This window comes from Rosa rugosa, chromosome 6, assembly GCF_958449725.1.
Source record: "Rosa rugosa chromosome 6, drRosRugo1.1, whole genome shotgun sequence".
Taxonomy (NCBI): Eukaryota; Viridiplantae; Streptophyta; class Magnoliopsida; order Rosales; family Rosaceae; genus Rosa; species Rosa rugosa.
The window spans coordinates 41777575-41800366 of record NC_084825.1 but is presented as its reverse complement, the minus strand read 5'-3'; the positions used below and the strand labels follow the sequence as shown (position 1 = coordinate 41800366).

The window sequence follows — 22792 nt, the reverse complement described above, 5'->3', positions numbered from 1 at the left end:
GATTGGGGGACTAAAAATTCACAGTTACTGTTGTGTGTATTGGGTGGCCTTGTGATGACTCCATAATTCTTCACTATATATATTAATGCAATAAAAACCACTAAAACCAGTCTTTCTTCCTCCCCCAACCCTCCTCCTCTTGCTTCCTCCCAACCCATTAACCTCTCCCTCTGTCTCTTAAGCACTTTCATGTCTCAACAGGTAGAGGAGGAGAGGGAACAGCCAAACATGGAAGAAGCCGATCATCAACATGATCATCAAGAGGAAGAAGTCATCATAGGCTGCAACGAACAACACAACAACAACAACACCGCCACCACCACCACCACCACCACCAACAACATTATTATCAAGGGCAAGCGCACAAAGCGCCTTAGGCCTCAATCCCCCATCCCTTTCGCCATCCCCACGAACTCGTCCACCGCGGATGGCGGTGGCCAAGGTGGCGGTGGTGGTGAGTGGTACAACACCACCAACTCGTCCCCCACCACCTCCACGGAGTTCCAGGATAGCACCGAGGAAGAGGAGGACATGGCGAATTGTTTGATCCTCTTGGCACAAGGCCAATCCCGGGGTCCTTCTTCGTCCCCCAAGCTGCCCCAAGTCCATAACGATCACAACGCAACCACAACAACAAGTCGGAGATTCCTGGAAGCAACACCCCTCGCCGCTGCCGTGGGGCCCGCCAAGATGGCGGGGCCGGCTGCAGCAGCTGGCGGGTATTATGTGTATGAATGCAAGACGTGTAACCGGACTTTCCCTTCTTTCCAAGCATTGGGTGGTCACCGGGCGAGTCACAAGAAGCCAAAAGCAGCGATAAATGTGGATGACAAGAAGCAGTTTGGAATTGGGCTGTTACCATCGGATGAAGAAGACACACAATTATTCAAGAACATGAACATGAACAACAACACGTCCTCCTCATCCCTACTTTCTCTTCATTTGAGTAACAGGGGGCTGGTCTTGAGTACCAACAACAACAAGTCTAAGGTTCATGAGTGCTCCATTTGCGGGGCGGAGTTCACCTCCGGTCAGGCCTTGGGAGGCCACATGAGGCGCCACCGGGCTCCCGTTGGAGGACCAGCTACCCTGGCGTTGACAGCTCCTCCTCCAACAGTTCCTTTAGCCTTGGAAGCTCCGCAACCACAACAAAACCAACACCAACATCAACACCACCACCAACAACAGCCCTTAAAGAAGCAAAGAAGCATGTTGTCTTTGGATTTGGATCTCAACCTTCCAGCACCCGAAGATGATCATCATCATCGAGATCAATCCAAATTTGTGTTTGCACCCAAACAGCAGCAGCAACAACAACCGCAGCAGCCTCCGCAGCAACAGCAGCAAGAGAGGTTAAGAATTTTGGTGGATTGTCATTACTAAAGAAAGGTTAAAAAAAAAAAAAAAAATCTAGTTCCTTCTCACAGTTTGGTCAACTTGATGTGAATTACCATATATATTTTTTTTCCTTTTACCTTGAAATTCTTTGGATTCTTTTGATTCAACTTGAACGATATCAAATATATGGACTTCGATTCTTTGCTAAGTCGGTGTAAAATTTTTGTACTGTCATACTTTTTCCGATGTGGGACAATTGTATTTGATCTACAAGATTGTTAACAGTACCATGTAATGATGAGGCTTTGTCCTCTGCTTTCCAATAGGGATTTGTTGTTGGTCGTTTTCTAGTGGGAGAAATGTGAGAAACACTTGGGGAGTGCTTAGCTAGAGCTAGGTTGTCGCCACCACCATTACAATCTCACAACCAATTTTAGTGATGGTGTGAGTTTCATTGTTTCATTTACAAGAAAGCCTGCTGCCATTGATGTAAGTGATAAGAATAGAATAAAAAGTGTGGAAAGCCACTGAGACACTGCAATTCCCACATGAATCCACCTATTGTCCTTTCTCTCTTTATGTTCTGTATATAACAATATGTGCTACTAAAATAATGTGTCTAGTTGCCTATTTTTGTCACTTTCTTTGCTTGGTCACCTCTTTGTTAGTTACTACCCCACTGTGTACACCTAAGCAATATGTGGAATGATCCACTGCTTCATGACCCACAAACCTTAAAGTACTCATCAGTCCTTGGATGTTGAACTTAGGAACTGAAAGTAGTTCATTATCCTACACTTTATAACCGGACAACAGGAATAAGTTGGTAATTTACTGATTCTTTGTGTTGGTGATCGAAACTACACAATTTAGTATTTGATCCGAAGTAATGTTATTTGTAAGTTGCGAAGTGCCTATTGATTAATTATAAGGTGATTCAACCTCATTTGTGAATTTATTTTTATATTAGTACACGAGATGTGAAGTCATTTATTGTATCGGTGAGTGAAAATTTATTTTAATTTGTAGTATAATAAATATGTTCGGTGGCGGAAATAGAATAGAGAATGTGATTCCAAACTTTAGTACTCTTCTTTTTCTGTTCTGAGTTTGATCTAATTTGGCCCCCAAACATGTATGTTTTAAGAATTGCCACTTAGGTCATCTAGATGTGGCTCTTGTAAGGCAGCATTTGGTAATTAAGTGATCAAGATTAGTCTAGACATTTCTCCACCTTTCATGCATGAATGAAATTTTGGATAGTTTTAAGAGATTTACGTGTTTATTGTCACAAATTCTTGACTCCCTTTAATAATATGTTATCTAATGAACCAATATAACAACTGTATAAAATTTTAGAAAACTTCATTAGATATATAACATATTGTTAAACACTAGGTGCTTCCCACCATACACACCGGATTCGCACATAGTGTAGGTAAGTCCCGACAATCCTTGTCAAATTAGTGGCTCATGACTAATGCACATTCCATAGTTCAAGTTTTATTTTGCTTCTGGTAGAGAGTGGACTACATAATTAGTTATTGCAAAGTTGGCCTAACTAATAGAACTTGTGGTGCTTATGATGGCTAGAAGCATGTGTAAGCACAAAGTTGGCGATAATAACCATCCAATTCAAGACAGCATTAAAAAGGACAACTAAACAGCCTTGTACAATTGGTATCATATGGCATTGTTAGTAAGCATCATTAGCTGTTCTAAGTAAGTAAGAGTTGGTCTATGTCTACCTCACAGATCAGAGAGAGAGAGAGAGGGTTTGTGCTAATTTGGGAGTTGGGTCAACTTTTAAGCTTAATTAACACTGACAGGTTCTTCTTGTGAAGTCAAGGATGAATGTGCCAACGTGGTGTGTCAAGGATATGCTTCACTTAACTTAATGTTTTAGCTTTTCAAGGTAATGTTTCATATAGATGTTGTTAATATCTGTAAATCCTGGCCAAAATTTGAAAGAGGATCGAGATAAATATTTGACATGAATTGGTTTTTTTTAATAACGGGAAGTTCATTGAAGATCAAAAGTTTACAAATTTATGAAAACCAATTAAAAGACTTTATGACGAATTCATAATTTTTTTTTGAATCAACTTTATGAAATTTGTCCCAAAAAAAAAAAAGGACTATGAAAACCTAGTGGGTAAAAGTCCCTGAACAAGATCAAAGGGACCTTTTTGTCTATTGCTTTTTTTTTTTTCATTGTGGGTTGGGAACTAAACCAATATGTAGCTTGAAATTGGATGTCTAATATTTTTAGTGCATCAAATTTTGCACATTATACCATTCGAAATTTAAATCACATAAGTGACATAATAATAAATAAATAGATAAATCCGTTAAACAAAATACAAATTTAGATTATGAATTGTAATTATTAATTATTCAATTAAAAATAAAAATAAAAATAAAAATAAAAATGTAATTAACGAGTAGTGGGTAATTTTTATGCTAAAATTGTGTAAATAGTCATTATCCCTAAAGAGTATGGTGTAGGGATGACAAAAATTTCTAGTGGGTAGGATACCCATCAGGTATTCACCCTAATGGGAAAGAAATTCGGAGCTGATCGGATAATAGGGCCGGGAATTCCTAATATTCGATTTCTCAAATTGGGGATGAGGTGGAGATGGTATTGCGATCGTCATTTCATCCCCACTCAATAGTAAATTTTTTTTAAAAAAATTATATAATATTTATTCATATGATTTGATATTTAAATGAATGTTCTTTTAAAGAGGAGATTGGGAGCAAAGGGTTTCGAGCTCCAAAAAACCTGAATTTTCTTAGTCTAGGGTTTGGCGAATTTCTGCTCGTCCGGTGGCGGCTTAGAGTCGGTTTGGGTTCGTTGGGCCACTATTGAGTTACTGCCGGATGGGTGCTTTGAATGCTATTGCTTGGGTGGTTAGGAGAGAGGTTTTGGCAGGTTGGTCGGCGAACGGTTTTGGGCGGCATCTTTGGGCGTGGTTGTTTGTTTTTCTGTACGGGGACGGCGTGCTCATCGAGGTCTTCCAGATCCAGCGGCGGTGTGGTTTTGGAGCTTGTAGGCGGCGGTGCGCGGTGTTGAATTGGCGGAGCGGGCTCGTGGGACGCTATTGTCAGGGCGGGTATGCAGACTTAATCCCCATGGGGTACGAGGATGGGGAATCCCCAATATATTCTAACGAGGATCAGTGTGGGATGAGACTAGAGACTGACTTCGGGAACAAAAATGGTATTTTGATCCTTAGCCCCTACCATTGTCATCCCTAGTATAGTTCTATGTTCTTACGTCTGCTGTATATGTATCAAACTATTATTTGGGTTGGCAAACATCAACATGTAACTTTTCTTTAATACAAATTGATATGATTAGAGCCAATAGCCATGAGCTAGAGTTTTACATGCACTCAAACAAGCTAATCGGCAAGAAAATTCAAAACTCTATCTAGGCAAAATGCTACTCTTTACAAATCTGTGTTGAGCTTGCTTTTGTGAGCGAACTCTATAGTAAAAATCACGTACTAGCTCTCTTTTCACACGCATGCAATTGTGATACTAACATAATGCCACTTTCTATCGAGCATCAACATGTAATTGATTAATGTTCAACCAAAAAGAAAAAAAATATATAAATGTAATGAATGGTGGTAATCACGTTTGTTGCATATATGTCAAATTATTACTTGGATGAGGAAACATCAACGTGTAATTGATCATTGTTCAACAAAAAATAAAAATAAGAATGTGCTTAATGAGCTCTCATGTCTGTTGCATATTTGTCACATTTTTATGTAGCTGGGAAAACATCAATATATCTCAAGAGTCAGGGAAAAAATCTTATCAATCTATGACATAAAATATAAAATTCAGAATTCTTTCAGCATTGCAAGTAATTTTTTTTCTTCCAAAGTTGGAAAATTAGGAAAAAAAAAAAGAAAAAAAGAAAAAGAAAAAAGAAACACGTTATGTAGTTAATGGCAATATGAGACCTACAAAGAGTAAGAAACAAAGGTTAGATAGATGTGAAAGAGACTAGATAGGAATTTTCAAGAAATGAATTGATATTGGGGAAAAAACATACATACATATATAATAAAAAATGATTCAAGTGAATTAGCAGTGGCTAGCTAATTGATCTGATTAGTAACCTGCTGCTGTAGTTTTCAAAGGTGATGGTGCACAAGATGGCTTTGGAGGAGGAGCAGAAGGTGCAGAAGCTAGGGGAAGTGGCCGGCGGGACAAATTTTCCTGAAAAAGAAGAAAAACGTAGTAATATATGATTATATCCTAGCTTGTTACATAAGGACACCATCTTAACAAGAACAATGAGGCTGACCACATAGAAGGATGTTATCAGGGGAAGGCCTCTCTTTTGCAGGGTTGGGATCAGCATCCTAGACTCTCACATATAGTTCTTCACCCAAATACCAATTTCTCAAGTGTTGTGACCTTAAATTCCACATTCCAGGGTTGTCAAGGTATGCATATACTGCACTCCACCCTCCTAGGTACACTTGTACGGTAGACCGCACCACTGGATCATAAAGGTTGTAGGTTGAGCGAGATTTAGCACTCCACTTTCCATTGCCATAGCTGAAAAATATGTCAGTATCAGAAAGTCTACCCTGTCATGTTACAACTCGCTAAGAGTTTGACAATTGAACATTTCCCTGATGATATGTTAGACTTGGTACTTACCCAACAGAAAAATCCGAAGCCATCCTAATGCCAGGAATCCATGACCTCCAAATAATTGTGGAAAACAAGTTCCATCCACCCTTTGTGAATCCCTCTTGCAACAACTCCACGCTCAGGTTTAACATTCGTAGAGTAAGTAGAGAATTCATCAAGCTCATATACTCCAGAGCCGTAGACCAAGTGATCAGCCAACTTCAATGGTGTATCTGGGGTTAAGTAAGACAAATTGTTGGCTGTAAACTTGGGTGCACCATCAATATCTGCTGTTGATGCACATTATCTACGTTAAAGTTTCCTTGTGGATTAGGCCTTGCTGTCCCTGTAGTCAGGTTCCACCTTAACAAGGTATAAAGTTCAATCCCAGTAAGATGAATAAATGACAAAGAGTACAGATCATGTGATGATGTCGATTTTGTGCTAATGTCTAGCTAGTTATTTTTCTAAGATAGATCTTTAATCGTAAAGATAAGCTCAAAGTGTTTCCTGTAACTCCGAACTCAATGTTGTTTTAGACATAAGCACAAGATCATTAGAAGGAAGAGAGGCGCAACCATGCAACAACAAATGCTGGTTATTATGTTTACCTGAAGGACTTGGCTTGGTTTGATGGAGAAGTCTAGATCAAACAGATCAGGGCCAATTGGTAGAGGTCCACCAGCAACTGTGGTGGAGTTATCATAGTCCAGCACACCAATTCCAAATTTGGTCATATCAGTGATATTAAGCAATTTAGGAGTTGCTACCATGTAATAGTCTGAAGTGGCTTGATCAGCTGTGACAAGCACAGAGTAGGACTGTCCACCACGTACATCAACAGAATCCATGGGGCTTTCATTAGTGTAGGATCCTTCTGTTTCAACCAGAACCATTCGATGATTTTTGAATCATGAAATTGAAACTCTATGCACTCCCAACATTGGATATCCTAATTAGGTATGTCTTCCCTGCACATAATCGTTAAACATTATAATGATGAATGTAATTGCTTAAATATTGCATTTGGGCTGTTGGCAAGTAATCGCTTCTTTGGATCAGTAACTGACAATTCGACATCTCAGTCAAATAAGAGAACAAACATCAGTATTAAACTAAACCCTATTTGTACCTGGTGCAACAGATAAGGTTTCATAGGCCTTTGTGAGAGGATTGATCCCGGTATGATCTATTTCCATTCATCAAGACTTTATCAGGGGTACTATTGTAGGCGGCCATTAGCTTGCTGCTGAGTATGCACCTAAGATCATATCAGATTTATGTGACATATAGTTTATGTTAATCACAATCAAATTTGTGCTTAATGATATGTGTGTGATCATTAATATGGTGCAGAATTATTACCTTGTAACTCGTCTGGCACCAATCACCAATGAGACGATCAAATTCTGCTTTTGATAGCGGAAATGGTAACTTGGATGACTGGACAATTATGGTCCATTGGACCAAAATCCACACCAGCATTGATCCTTGAGCTGGAACAGGTAGGTCCAGTTCTGACATGGCAGAATAGGCAATTTCTGCCTCAAACTCCATCTTGCCAGCAGTAATAGTTTTTGTATCGCATTCCTGCACCACAATTCTTTAATCTTTAGGCCTGGTTGTTTTATCTTGCAACCACTTCTTGCTTGTACATAATATTTCTCTCCTAGAATGAGCTCCTGTTCAAGTTTTACAGAGACGTTGGAAATCTGATAATGCACTAACGCCAAAGCACATACTTTTTTTCTTGAGGGATAGTAAATGAATATGTCCAATTCCTCTCTGGAACTTTACACCTGTATTAAGTGGGAATTTAATTGATAAGAAATACATTTAAACAAAAGATATGAATTCATTACGTTCTAAGCATAACTCTGTAGCTGAAATACTTAAACCAGTGATTAATATACAAGCCTTACTTTAAGCTCCATACAAGAAATAAAAATGTCAGAACTCAGAACTGACTCCAAAAAAACATACAGTCAAACAAGAAGATTTAATAGTTTACTCTTCATAAAAGCATTAACATCACCTAAATAAGCCTATTTACAGCTAAACTACTGTCTGAACTAAAATCAATATCCTCATGTTGAACCTAACTAAAAAGAGTGGAAAATGAAGATTACATTCACAGGATCTAGTTTGTAAAGCATCTACACCACATAAAGCATGTCTAAGAGTCATTATTCAAAAGACCATAATCACCGTGCTTGGCCTTCGTAAGACAGAGTGCATATCTTTTGATAAGACTTGGTCGCTGCGCAATAAGTCCATTAGCTACAAAACCATTTTATTTGCTCAGATAGACTACACTAATGATGACACAAAATCAGTACCCCAAATACTTTGTATGTTTGAGCTACCATCGTTCTTATACTTACAATGCTTTGTTTTTCATACTTGCAATATTTCTCAAGTCACATTTCACCAAATACTTTTCTACATTTACTATGGAACTGATTATTGTAACAACACAATTGAAAGATACTTCTTTAAAACTTACAATCTCAAACCACTAAACACTTCCTGCAAAAAATTGATGGTCTGTCGTAGAAAGCAGAGAGCCATGAAGCCTGCAAGAGATGGATATTGTTGGAACTGGGATTCAAATTGCTCCATACTATGTAGTCCTATTACTGAAGTCCATTATTTCTTAAAGAAAATAAAAGTGATAGGCATGACTTGACAGTTATTTTAGTATCTACACAGTTTCACCAGTCTGATAGTATAATGAGTCAGGTTATATGTAACCAACACGGGTACTAGGAAGAGTCTTATTCATTGTTTTCTCTCCTATGCAGTCTGGCATCCGAATCCCTCACTGCAAGTACCTACCGATTTGCTAGAGTTTTTCTCATAATAAGAGTATCTCAGAAGGAGGATAGCTTACTTAGTCCTTTGGATTCAACAAATGCCTTTGGATTCAACAAATGCATAATATAAACAGCCTTAGAAAGGAATCTGGAACATTACATTCACATCATCCTTGCCATCGATCAGTACTTCTGCAACTTCTAACATGTCGTTTTCCCCAGATATTCACACTGGTTTTAACATTCGTAGAGGTATAGTAGAGAGATTTCCTTAAAATTAAAGAGATCCCATAGTAGTGTTTTCCTTAAGGATCCTGGATCATCCTATTTGTTCACATTTCCGCCCTTTCAACATTTATGCTTCTAGAAAGTGATTGTATCCTCGATACTTTTAAATATGAAAAGAGATCGAGTATCCTAATCATATGTGTCATATTAAAATTGATCAATATCACTTGATTATGTCTTCGATGGTCTGGAATTAGTAGTACTCTTCCATGAATCTTGCTGCCTGAGGAAGCACTTGGATAGTAGGAGATATGGAGACTGCGGCATTCTAGTACTTGCCCGAACATCTTAAGATAGACTAGTTCTAAGAAACTGATTTCTGTATCATAAATTAATAGGAAAAATATACAAATAATCTATGAACTAGTTAGATAATACCTGTAGGATACCCATCAGGTATTCGCCCTAATGGGAAAGAAATTTGGAGCTAATCGGATAATAGGGCTGGGAATTCCTAATATTCGATTTCTCAAATCGGGGATGAGGTGGAGATGGTATTGCGATCGTCATTTCATCCCCACTCAATAGTAATTTTTTTTTTTAAAAAAAATATAATATTTATCATATTATTTGATATTTAAATGAACGTTCTTTTAAAATATGTTAATAATTACAATTAAACATAATCCTATTAATATAATTAAAAGTTAAATTCTAAACCTAGTTTTACTAGAGAATGCGCTACACGCGCCCTAACTACAGAAGGTTTTTTCCCTGTTTTCTATCGTGCTCGTCCGGCGGCGCGCGGAGGCTGGACTGGCCTCTGGCCTTCCTGTCGTCTGTTCCGTTGCCGGACGGGTGATGAGATTAAGGCTTGGGACAGCGTCCTAGGGGCTATGGCTACTCAAGGCTTGGCAGATGGTTCAGTGGTTTTTTTCTGTCCCACTCCCTTTCACATATGGTGGCCGGTGTTCCGATCTTGGTGATGTGGGCGCGCGATGGATTGGGATGGGAGGCAGTTGGATCCCAATCTGCTTTCCTTCCAGGCGGTGTTGTCGTCCTCTTCTTGGTGGCTTCGATCTGGTTGTTTGGGTGAATCCTTGTCGGGTTTGCTGGAGTTCCAGTTTGGGGCTCTTGATGGGTGGTGACGCTCCGTTGACGGCATCTGAGATCGACTTGACGTGCTTCGGGTGGTGCAACGTGGTTCTGGCGGTGCTGGTTCGGCGGCGGCGGCGCTCGGTTGTGCACGTCTGGCTGCTGTACAAAGGATTGGGGGGGGGGCTGTTGTGCCGATCTACTGGGTCTTCTTTAGTTGGGCTCTTTTTTAGTTTTTTTACTTTTTACCTTGGTCTAGAACCCTAGGTTTGTACTCTCTACGTTTGTTAGGGAATTACGCACTTTCGTGTCTCTAGCAAATCCTCTAGAGTGGTAAAGACGGAGGATTCTCGAGATAAGGTTAGGGCAATGGGAAACTCTAGGTTTTCCCGGTCCTCTTCTGTGCCTAGTATTTGTTTTAGAGTCTAGTGCTATGCAAGTTAGCTATTTTAATTGTACACCAGTTGAAGTCTCTAGGCGGTTGGGTTGCTATAGCAAGAGCTTAGATAGTTTTGGGTTTTGAGCATTTTGCTAGGCACTTTAATAAGTGAGCGCATTTGTTTTCAGTGAGGGTACTTGTCATTTACTTGGCAACTTGTGCCAGCTAGATCTGTTGGTACGAGACAGCTTGTGATGTATGTGCTTTCTGGCCATGGATAAGTTAATGAAGTTATCTATTTCTCAAAAAAAAAAAATTAAAAGTTAAATTCTTTAATATCTTATTGTTATAGAGAAACTGAAATTGAGAGGAAATCGCTGTGTGTTTCTCATTTATAATAGGGGCCTCTTTATATAGAGGATTACAATGCATAGAATCTGAATCATACAAGGAAAGATAATCTCTAGATTCTTCTAATTAAACCCTATTTCCACTAGGTCAAGTAACCTAGAGTTTGGGCCAAACACAAATTAGGGTTTTACTTGAACACTCCCCCTTGTGTTGCCCAAACGTGGTGCTTCTCTCGTTGCCTCATTAAAAACCTTGCCGAGTAACAAAAACCCAGTGGGACAAAAATAACCTCGGTCGAAGGGGAAAAAGAGCACAACACACCCTTCACGTTTCGAGACCATACATGTAGACATCTCCCCCTGATGTCTGCATCTCCCCCTGATGACAACGGTCATGGGAGTTAGGATAACTTCCGCAAACGATGCTACCAACATGTTTCTCGAAAGTGGAATTTAGGCAATGACTTAGAGAGCAAGTCTGCCACACTGTCCTCAGATTGAACCTAGTTCGCTTTTGATGTAGCCTTGCTTCATTTGTTCAAAACAAGCAGCATTATCCTAAATGCTCATAGGCTCATCTGTGGTAGACTTCAAACCACAATTGTTCGAACATGCGTAATTATGGATCCAATCCATATACATTCACGAACCTCTTCGTGAAGAACAATGATCTCTGCATTGTTCGAAGATATAGCAACTAGGGTCTGTTCTGTAGATCTCCAAGATATCATGGTCTTTACCCATGGTGAACACTTAACCATTTTGGGAATGACCTTTGTGTGGGTCAGAGAGATACCCAATATCAGCAAAACCTTCCAAAACACATGTCGTTTTGGGATGGGGATAGTGGACGCAGGCCAGTGTTGGCGGCGATCCTGGTGTGTGATGGGTCTGAATCCATCGTCTCTCTGTAGGGATAGAACAAGCCCATATCAATCGTACATCTCAAGTACTGAAAGATATCTTTTACACCAATCCAATGGCGTTGCGTTGATGCAAAGCTATATCTAGCTAACAAGTTCATTGCAAACGAGATGTCCGGTCTTGTGCATTTAGCTAAGTACAATAATGCGCCTATTGTACTAAGTAAGGCACTTCTGCCTCTAGCACATCTTCGTCATCATCCTTTCGACGAAGAGGATCATTTTCAGGATCAAGACTACGAACGATCATGGGGGTGTTTGAAGGCTTGACCTTGTCAAAATGTCAAAGCATATATCGACACGATGCTCAAGTTCCAAACCGAGACATAATCGTGTTCTCCCAAAATCCTTTATCTCAAACTCGGATTTCAAGTGTTCAGCGGTTTCCCTTAACTCTTTAAGGGCTTCTAATGAAGATCATGTCCAACATGAACTGTGATAGAATCCGAAACTTGTTATGGAAATGCATGGGCATATCCCTTCCCAATCAAGTAGTCACTTTAGTGAGCGTTTCAATCTTATTGTAAAAGCGCTCCGTGGTCTAGAGCCACTTGACTTGGGTAAATGAAGTTCACAATTAACCTTCATGTACATTCCGTATCTAGATCCCCATAGAGATACGTGTTGACCATATTCGTAAGCTGCATATTCAGTTATTCGGAAACTACCAAACTGGCAGGGTAGTGGAGTTCAGTGACTTCCATTACGAGAGAATATGTCTCATCGTAGTCGATTCCAGGGCGTTTTGTGAGAAACCTTGCGCCATAAGGCGAGATTGTCGTCTCTTTTTCTCATTACGCTTTCTAACGAAGACTCATTAGTCAATAGGTTTTATGTTAGGAGGTTTTGGCATCACTGGCTCAAAAACCCTCCTCTTCGTTAGAGAATCCAACTTAACCTAGATCGCATCTTTCCATTTAGGCCAGATCTCTCTACGTTGGCAATCATTCATCAACGGAGCGTGGTTCGATATCATCTGACTCAACAAACTCATGCGCAACTACATCATCAATTATGATGGAGTTTCTATCCCACGTCTCATGTACACTAGTGTAAGTTTCATAGAGCTCTATATTCTCAGGAATAAGTTCTGACATTGAAGCGTCCCCCAACGATAACCATAACCCGGAAGATACTCATGAGACGGATTTTGAGTGTCGATGATCAAAGGTTTGGAATGTGCCAAAGTATCCTTCGAACTCACGGGCCTCCCACGCATCCTAGCTGGGGCCATGGCCTATAACGCTAGAGTGCCACTCTCTTTGGCATTGGCGCCATGCCTACCTCCGTGTAAGGTGACGCTACGTCCTCTCGTAGGGACGTACATCCTTGCAGGCATATTTGCAGCAGATGTGTGATCTCGTCACTTTAGTAGGAATCGAGGTGAGACATAGTGGGGACAGACCACGACAATTCCTGTAGTTCCTGCTGAACATCTGTGTTCTTATCTCCCCCTAACGACGGGAAGATTGTCTCATCAAAGTGACATTCGCTAATTTAGCGGTAAGGAGATCGCCATGCAAGGGCATTAAGTGGCGGACGATTGTTGGAATCTCAAATCCAACGTAGTTGCCCATTCGTCTGTGAGGACCGATCATAGAGCGCTGTGGCGGCGCAATTGGCACATAAATAGCACACTCAAATATGCGTAAGTACGATACTTGTACCCAGTCACTAGCTGTAACGCAGAGGTAGATTGAGTGGCGGTGGGTCGTAGACGAATTAGCATAGCTGCATGTGATATTGCATCACCCCAAGCGGGTATAAGGAAATTGATGCGCATTACCAATGTCCGGACTACCATCGTAGTCGTTTCCGCGAGACCGTTTGGGTGTGTTCATGGGAATATGATGTCCAACATCAGTCCCAATACAATAACCATCAAAAGTTTTCAATGTAAACTCTCTAGCATCGTCAAGTCCAATTGACGGAATTAGGATGATCCGGGGAGTGAGCCCGTTGTCATATGATATTTGCTAGGAGTGTAGCATAAGCAGCATTTACAAATGGACAATGGCACAACACGTGACCAGCGTGTTTACGTGTCAACCAACATCATGAGATATTCAAACGTCCGCAAGTTGGTTGAACTAGTCCACGGATTCTGTGTAAGAACATAATGAGTATTTTTATATCCTTTGCATAGGACGGTCTCAGTCCTAATTTCCCTAAGGAACAAGCTTTGTAAAACGAGCGAGAGGCTTTAGAAGCAACCAATGAGGATTTTGGTTGAGCCTGAGCGTCTGAAACGCTATTTGAAGCAAGTTGGTGATTGCAGCATCACCTGGGGCGCCATCACCATGATGCACGCCATCCATGGTGTCATGGATAGGGACTGCGCCAGCCCTAGGCTGGTGGTGGACTGCTGCGGTGCCAGGGGCAGCGGCAGCGGTCACACTTAGTCCAAGAATCAACCTTTGATTCATGCTTCATTTTGCTCGAGAGAATGGATGTTCGTATGAAGTCTTTTGTAGACGGATCATCATATCATGACGAGGATGATCTATCCTGTCGTGACAAAGCCAATATGTGTCTAAATCCAAGAGATCTTCTCTCACAACTTTATTGAATTAATAGCTCGAATAGTGACATAGAATCCACTAGAGAGACACATAAACTTCTCTAAGATGCACATTTTGTTCGCAATCATTAGAGGTATTGCAAAGGAACTCATTTCAGTTCTCTACATGCGTTTTCACATGGAATCCGTTGGCTATTCATAGGGTACGATTTGCTCTAGGAGCGTAGAGAGTTTTTTTTGCGACAGTAATCAAGGTGCCTTTTGGCAAGGGGAACTTGGGCTATTCCATGTCCTTGAATTAATACTGATGGCCCAGCCATCGTAGTCACAAAGTAATATGCTCAGAATCAAAATTGAGTCATAATGAAAAGAACTCGAAATTTTATTCATAAGCCAACGGAATACATCATTGTCTCCATTAGGAGAATGTAATCCAAATGCTAGCTAATGCAAAACAAAGGTAGTCGTTTGACTTCTTTCGGTAACTCCAAAATAAATATGACCAGGGGAGTAGAGAGATGTCGGTGGAGCAAAGCTCGCTTAAGTACCACTTATCTCAAAACCTTCCTAGACATCACACTCATTTTGGATGAGCCTATGTGAAGAAAAACTAAACCAATGGCATTTACTACAAAGTATATGGCAATTCCCTATTACATCTCTTGGAAAAATAAAGACATGAACATAATTGGCGATCTATTGATCCCAGCCAGATTTGTAGTCTTCAACCCTTCACTCTAGATCATCTTCTTGATCTTCTTGTTCCACATAGTGAGCTTCTCTTGCTTCACAATATGCTTTGTAGGCGGTGACAAGTTCTTCACGAGCTCTACAAATGTGTGCCCAATGATCAGACACTCCACATCGAGAACATACATATCTTTGCTCAAACTTCATTGATTGAGGCGCTTTGAAAGCGTCATTTAGATGGCTCTTAGTGTTGGTGGCTTCACCAACATGGCCAGAGGCGTTGCCTCTCTCTTTCTTTCCACGTTGACCTATTCGGTTCCGTGTTTGCCTATTTTGGCGATTACCTTCCCAAGTAGAGCGATTATATGGACCAGAAAGTCCAGAAGTATCCCTAAGGTAAGGGTTTTGCTCTTGGCGCCTTCTCTTAGGGGCACGACTATAATTGGATTCCGGAATATGCTCTATTTCCACGGATCTCGAATTACAGTTCTTCACAAGGATGTTGTCATGCTTTTCAGCGACATTCATAGCTCCAATGAGCTCATGAAACCTTGTGATTTGTCCTGCAGTAACATCAATTCGATAGTTCTTAGCAACCATCAATGCAGAGACGGGGAAGGTAGATAGAGTCTTCTCAATCAACATCGCATTTGTGATCTCTTTACCACAGAATTTCATTAAGGATTTAATGCGAAGTGCTTCCGAGTTGTAGTCAAGAATTGACTTGAAATCACAGAAGCGAAGGCTATGCCATCTTACTTCTAGGTCAGGAAGCAGGGAGTCACGGACATTGCCAAATCTTTCTTCGAGTGAGACCCACAGCCTTCTGGGGTCTTCTTCATTCATACACTCGTACTGGAGCGAATCATCCATATGACGAGTCATTAGGATGATGGATTTCGCCTTATTTGCCTCTAAGGCTGCTCTATTTGCTTCCAAAGCTTGAGCTTGTTCAACAGTTAGCACGTCCTGGCTAGGCTCGAGAATCGTATCCAGGATTCCATCAGCCTTGAGATGCTGGCGGACATCACGAACCCACCTGTGATATGTAGAGCCAGTTGTTCCCAATGGAGCAAAGTCCAATTTGTTCAAGTTATTCATCTTGAAAGAGAACAAGAAAAAGGGTTAGTTTCAGAGCGGAAAAAGCTACCACGAAAACACATAAAATTTCTGAGCGTAGTCGCTTCCAAGAAATTAGAGATTTTCTGAGCGTAGTCGCTTCCAAGAAAATCTGATTCTAAGAGGGGTTTTAGATTAGATCGAAACAATGATGTATGTGGTCGATCGTTTTCTTCTCAACAAACTCTAAGTTTGGAGGACTCTACAAGCTCCAAGCTTGGAGTGAGCACGAACCCCCACAGTTCGGCTTTTGGTCTCCCCTATGAAGAAGAAAGGGGGGTAGTAGAAGGGAGTTTGCAAGTCCCCAAAAAAGAAGAGAAATTGAATTTAAAAACTCTAAAAAAAGGGAACGTTTAGTAAAAAATACCTCGAAATAGGTCGCCGGAAAATTTGGTCTGAAAAAGTCATCGGAAAGTGGCCGGAAAGTTGACCGGAAACGGTCAACCGGCGTTGACCGGTGCTGACGTGGCTGCTGACGTTGACGTGGCAGTGCAGATGTGGCGGTGGGCTTCTGGGCTCCTTGGTCTTCTGGGTCGAGGGTTTGGCTTCTTCTGTTGCTGGGCCGAGTTGGTCTCCTTCTGCTTCTGGGCCGGACTGCTTCTGATTCTTCTGGGTTGGGCTGCACAGGGCTTGAGGCAGGAGCTGGAGATGCAGGTGGCGGTTCAAAGGTGCAGCAGGTTCAGGTGGCCGGTCCGGGTATGTTTTGGCCGGTTCCGGGAATAATTTTTCCGGTTCCGGGAACTTGGGATCAAAACGCTTCCGATGGTACAGTGTGGCGGTCTGAGGCGAAGGAAAAAGCTTTGAACCGGGCAGGGGAACTTCTGTCACTTCTGGAGGCCGGTTCGGTGTTTTTCCGGCCGGTTTTGGGGGTATCGCCTCCGGTTCTGGACTCCTGAAGTTGAGAGCTTCAAGGTGGGCGGCGAAGGTTGCTGGGATATGAAGGCTACGAATTTAAGGTTTCTGTGCTGATAACTTGTTATAGAGAAACTGAAATTGAGAGGAAATCGCTGTGTGTTCTCATTGATAGGGGCCTCTTTATATAGAGGATTACAATGCATAGAATCTGAATCATACAAGGAAAGATAATCTCTAGATTCTTCTAATTAAACCCTATTACCACTAGGTCAAGTAACCTAGAGTTTGGGCCAAACACAAATTAGGGTTTTACTTGAACACTTATGATGTTTTAATTGTAATTTCATATATTTTTTTTCAAACCTCGATTATTGTATAATAATTATTGATAGAGTGAATTATAAAATGGGAAAACATCACAAATGGTGTATGAACTTTAAGCATTTCGACACTTTGGTGTACCAACTTTCATAACTATCAGAATGGTGTATTAAGTTTGCTCCAATATTTCATTTTGGTGTACGCCGTTAAATTTTTCGTTATCTTTACCAAAAAAAAAAAAAAAAAAAAAAAACTGACAAAGCTAAAGGAAAGATAACGGAATTTTTTTTTTTTTTTTTTAGCAAAGATAACGGAAAATTTAACGGCATACACCAAAATGAAATATTAGAGCAAACTTGATACACCATTCTGATAGTTATGAAAGTTGGTACACCAAAGTGTCGAAATGTCTAAAGTTCATACACCATTTGTGAAGATATGCCTTATAAAATATGTGTTAACGAGAATCCAGGGCGGTATGTGGACTTAATCCCCGTGGGGTACGAGGATGGGGAATCCCTAGTATATTCTGACGAGGATCAGTGTGGGATGAGACTAGAGAATGACTTCGGAAACAAAAATGGTATTTTGATCCCCAGCCCCTACCCTCCCCATTGTCATCCCTAGTATGGTTCTTACGTCTACTGTATATGTATCAAATTATTATTTGGGTTGGCAAACATCAACATGTAACTTTTCTTGTATCAAATTATTATTTGGGTTGGCAAACATCAACATGTAACTTTTCTTTAATACAAATTGATATGATTAGAGCCAATAGCCATGAGCTAGAGTTTTACATGCACTTAAACAAGCTAATCGGCAAGAAAATTCAAAACTCTATCTAGGCAAAATGCTACTCTTTACAAATCTGTGTTGAGCTTGCTTTTGTGAGCGAACTTATAGTAAAAATCACGTACTAGCTCTCTTTTCGCATGCATGCAATTGTGATACTAACAGAATGCCACTTTCTATCGAGCATCAACATGTAATTGATTAATGTTCAACAAAAAAGAAAAAAAATATATAAATGTAATGAACAAGTATGGTAATCACGTTTGTTGCATATGTGTCAAATTATTACTTGGATGAGGAAACATCAACGTGTAATTGATCATTGTTCAACAAAAAATAAAAATAAGAATGTGCTTAATGAGCTCTCATGTCTGTTGCATATTTGTCACATTTTTATTTATCTGGGAAAACATCAATATATCTCAAGAGTCAGGGAAAAAATATGGGAAAACATCAATATATCTCACATTTCATACTTGCAATATTTCTCAAGTCACATTTCACCAAATACTTTTCTACATTACTATGGAACTGATTATTGTAACAACACAATTGAAAGATACTTCTTTAAAACTTACAATCTCAAACCACTAAACACTTCCTGCAAAAAATCGACGGTCTGTCGTAGAAAGCAGAGAGCCATGAAGCCTGCAAGAGATGGATATTGTTAGAACTGGGATTCAAATTGCTCCTTACTATGTTGTCCTATTACTGAAGTCCATTATTTCTTAAAGAAAATAAAAGTGATAGGCATGACTTGACAGTTATTTTAGTATCTACACGGTTTCAAGTCTGATAGTATAATGAGTCAGGTTATATGTAACCAACACGGGTACTAGGAAGAGTCTTATTCATTGTTTTCTCTCCTATGTGGTCTGGCGTCCGAATCCCTCACTGTAAGTACCTACCGATTTGCTAGAGTTTTTCTCATAATAGAAATTAAAATATATCAGAATGATTCTTGGTTGTGGCATTGACTAGAGGCCCTGGAAACTTCCTGTTGATAGTAATCACCTAATTCACAACAACAAAGTTGGCTCATGATCTGAAACACAATGTTTATCTTCATTTTTTGTACTCGGAGGAAGAGGGATTCAAACTTGGCTATAACAATTAACAAGTAGTCTAATCAGTTACTTGTATCAGGTATGAGCTTGGTCCACAAAAGCAGGTCCGATACTTGTATCAGTATGAGCTCCACAGGCAAGGAGGACTATGAGAAGAGTTGCAGGAAGAATCAGCCATGGACGACAGTGATCACTTCCAGACTTGTATCTAGGGTCCTCCTTGGCCCCTCATCACAAGTTAAACGAACCTCTGGATATTTGAATGAATGCTGAGACAATGCAGATAATAGCAATATGAGACCTACAAAAAGTAACAAAGGTCAGATGTCAAAGAGAGTAAGAGACTAGCTAGGAACTTTCAATAAATCAATGGATATTGAGGAAAAACATGTAATTAAAATTGATTCAACTGTACCCTGCTGCTGTAACTTGCAAAAGATGTTGCATACCCTACTGCTGATTAGTACAGCAATGATGATACATGCCAATTCAATTATATTTTCAGCAAAGCAGGACTGCATTGGAAATAGAGGGCAGAAATTGATGTTGTTGCAAACAAAGCTAGGGAGAAAAAGGGACCTGGACTTGTAGAGATGTGCAAATTATGCTAAACAGAACCAGATGCCTGAAATTCTATCTGAAATGGTAACAGGTAAGCCTTGAATTTTGAATCATTCAAGAAAGTTTGATGTTCGGTAAAACCAGTAAATTCAGAAAAGAAAGTTTGTTTCTTTAATTTGGGTCATAATAAAAAGGGTAACTTCAATTTGAATCATGCTCAACAATGAACTCTCAAATCAGTAAAGAGTGAATTACCCTTCAGCAATCCCAAAATCTTTCAACTTTTCAATCACAATCCTCCTTCCACAATCCAATCAACATTCAAATCCAATACTTAATAACTTGGAAACTAATCGTCAGATTCATGAATCCAATCCCTACAATCCCGTTTGAAATTAAACTCAGAAATTAATCGTGATTTGTGAATGCAATAAAAAATTACCTTAATTTGAATCAATTACCACCTTATGTTACCATTCGTGGATGTAAAGATTGAGCCTTTTCCGGCGACGAACTGGGGAAAGACGAAGTACGGTACTAACTCTTGGGCAGTAATCCGCTGCAGCAATGCTTTCGTGTTCTCTGTGTGAAATGACCGTAAAACCACTCTTTGTTTCCTTCTAACGAACTTGATTGGACATAACATGAGGCTAGGGGGCATATAGATGCGATTTTAATTTAATTTTAATTTTTTTATAAATCATTTTCATTATATTTGATTTCAGGGTGTTTTTTTTTTTTGGGAGTGAAATTGGGTTTCTAGAATCAAAATTATAAATTTGGTTAAGTAACTAGCAGAATTCTAAATTTCTTTGTAATATTAATCCGATTTTCATTTACCACACTCTAATTGGTTCGCGAACATTACAAGCCCTAAACGAACAGAACAGAACAGAAGGAAAACGCGAGCGAATAGCACAATGAAAAACGCGAAGAGCACAAGCACGGGAATCAAACGAGAGATGGAAAATGTGAGTTCCTGAATTGATTGTGGTTTCTTTACTTGTATTGGTTCATAAATCAGGGCATGTTAGTTCGAAAATTAGGGTTTCATATGCGTGACATCTTATTATGAGTGGTGTTTCTTCTGATCAATATTAGACCACCCCATCCTTCCTTTGAGTAGTAAGGTTCCTCTTGTTCTGTTTCGAATCTGCTTTAATTCTCATCAAGCTGACTCACATCGTTTCGTTTTGTTTGCTAAATACTAGGCTTGGCAAATGCATCAAATGACAATAACTAACTAGACTGTAAATTTTCTGTGTGGTGTTATGGGTAATTTTGTTTGCTAAATATTAGGCTTGGCTTGACAAATGCATCAAATGACAATAACTGTAGACTGTAAATTTTCTGTGTGGTGTTATGGGTAATTCTTGTTGTTTGGAAAGGTTGTGGAGTGATACAATCAAAGTGAGTGCCAATTTAAACCCTGCATCGAATTGTAGTATGAGTAAGTAGGGTATCGTTCTAAGCCGGGGATTGGGGTATACTTCTTGTCAAAAACGTTAAACAAATTAGTATTATTCACAAAGTATAAAAGAAAAATAAAATAAAGTATATATCTACAAAATTACAAAATAGGGGATTTCGAAAGTTTGTATCTAAATCTAACTACTAAATATTATACAAGTGATCAAACAAATCTGAATTAAAGTAGAAGTAGATGAATGGAGGAAGTAGAGATATAATTAACAACCATCAACACATTAAGCAGATTATCAAACATAATTTTCGAATCAAACATATCATAGAAAGAAATCAATCAAGAACAAAGATGAACGCATACAAAGTCCTTATTACTTCCCTTAATTAGATTAACTAGATGAACGCACCATAATTAACCCTATTAATCATGCAAAGCTAGTGAGTGATCAATTCCCCAACAAAACACAATTAACGCATTAAGAACGTGTGGAAGTTTGATTGATTTAAGCAAAGACAACAAGTTAGAACGCTAATCTTATCATACAAAGCTCATTGTTGATTTACCTAAGGAATTATAGGTTTTCCACTTAAGCAATTAAGACCTAAAACGCTAGCATATCTTAATTTGGATGCAATTACATGCGTATAATTCTAAGTTGCGCACCAAAGAACATAAACACATAAAAGGTGGGATTGAAGCACAAAATCAACACACAATCATGTAATACCCCGAAAAATCCAAATTAAATTCCGTGGATTTTTAGAAATGATTTCACGATAGTGGGAGCGAGTATGAGGCTCGGAGAAGTTGTGGAATTAGTTCGAACGATTAATTTTCGAAAAAACGAACGTTATTTAGGGGCTCGCGAAAGTTGACTTTTTATACGTTCAAAATTTGGGAAAACTTCCTTCGTGAAAGTTGTAGAGCTCGGCGATACGATCTCGTGCATATGTGGAACGCAATATTCGGAGTTTGTATGAATTAATTATAATTTTTCGAAAAAGTTTCCAGTTTTGTATAAAGCTTCCATTTTCGGAAATTCCAAAAAAAAAAAAATATATTTTCTTTTTTCCATTTTGGAAACTCAGTTCTCTTTTTCTCTCTCTCGAGCCGCGTCGGCCTCTTCCCTTCGCCGGCGTCTATCTTCCTCTTCCGGCCATCTCTGGACGAGAAACCACGTCCAGCAGCTTCGCCTCACTCCTCTGAAGCCATCTGTGGCAGCCTTGCATGGCGGCGCGGCCTGTACAAGCGGCGGGGAGCTCGACCCGGTTTGATGTCGATTTTGAGTCAACGCCGATATCTCGAGTTTCCGCCCACCAATCTTCAAGATTCTTGGCTTGTTGAACTCGCCTCAACCTTCTGATCATCCTCCGAGAAGGATCGCACTTGGGGTGAACGTTTTCACGTTCGTCGGAGCTCGCCTCGATTTAGATCGAAAATCACCTTTTGATCCGTATATCTCGAGCTACAGACCATCATTTCTTGTGATTATTGAGCTGGTGAACTCAGATTAAAGTTCTGAACAACTTTCATGAAGGGATCGAAGCGAGAAATTGAAGTTTTTACGTCGGAATTCAAGCTCGCCGGATTCTGGAAATTTTCCGGCCACCAACGCTTTCGATCAAGATATCTCGAGCTGTAGA

General features: G+C 39.8%; 1 protein-coding gene, 1 long non-coding RNA gene and 1 pseudogene across 2 annotated transcripts; 1 reads left to right on the top strand and 2 right to left on the bottom strand.

The window, feature by feature from the left end:
- LOC133718422 (zinc finger protein ZAT5-like) lies at positions 1–1688 on the top strand. Its single transcript, XM_062145257.1, has one exon. The coding sequence runs from the start codon at positions 190–192 to the stop codon at positions 1381–1383; it is 1194 nt and encodes a 397-aa protein (XP_062001241.1). The 5' UTR covers positions 1–189; the 3' UTR covers positions 1384–1688.
- A 3294-nt stretch (positions 1689–4982) lies between these two features.
- On the bottom strand, positions 4983–5717 carry LOC133717931 (uncharacterized). The gene is made up of 3 exons (XR_009850031.1): positions 5669–5717; positions 5418–5580; positions 4983–5321 (listed from the first exon to the last, which is right to left on the bottom strand). It is a non-coding gene; the product is annotated as an uncharacterized LOC133717931 (long non-coding RNA).
- A 9-nt stretch (positions 5718–5726) lies between these two features.
- On the bottom strand, positions 5727–19953 carry LOC133716799 (monocopper oxidase-like protein SKU5; annotated as a pseudogene).
- Positions 19954–22792: the final 2839 nt, after the last annotated feature.

What these genes read in the sequence shown, in the direction of transcription:
- LOC133718422 (XM_062145257.1), top strand. Translation starts at nt 190, where the DNA reads ATGTCTCAACAGGTAGAGGAGGAGAGGGAACAGCCAAACATGGAAGAA.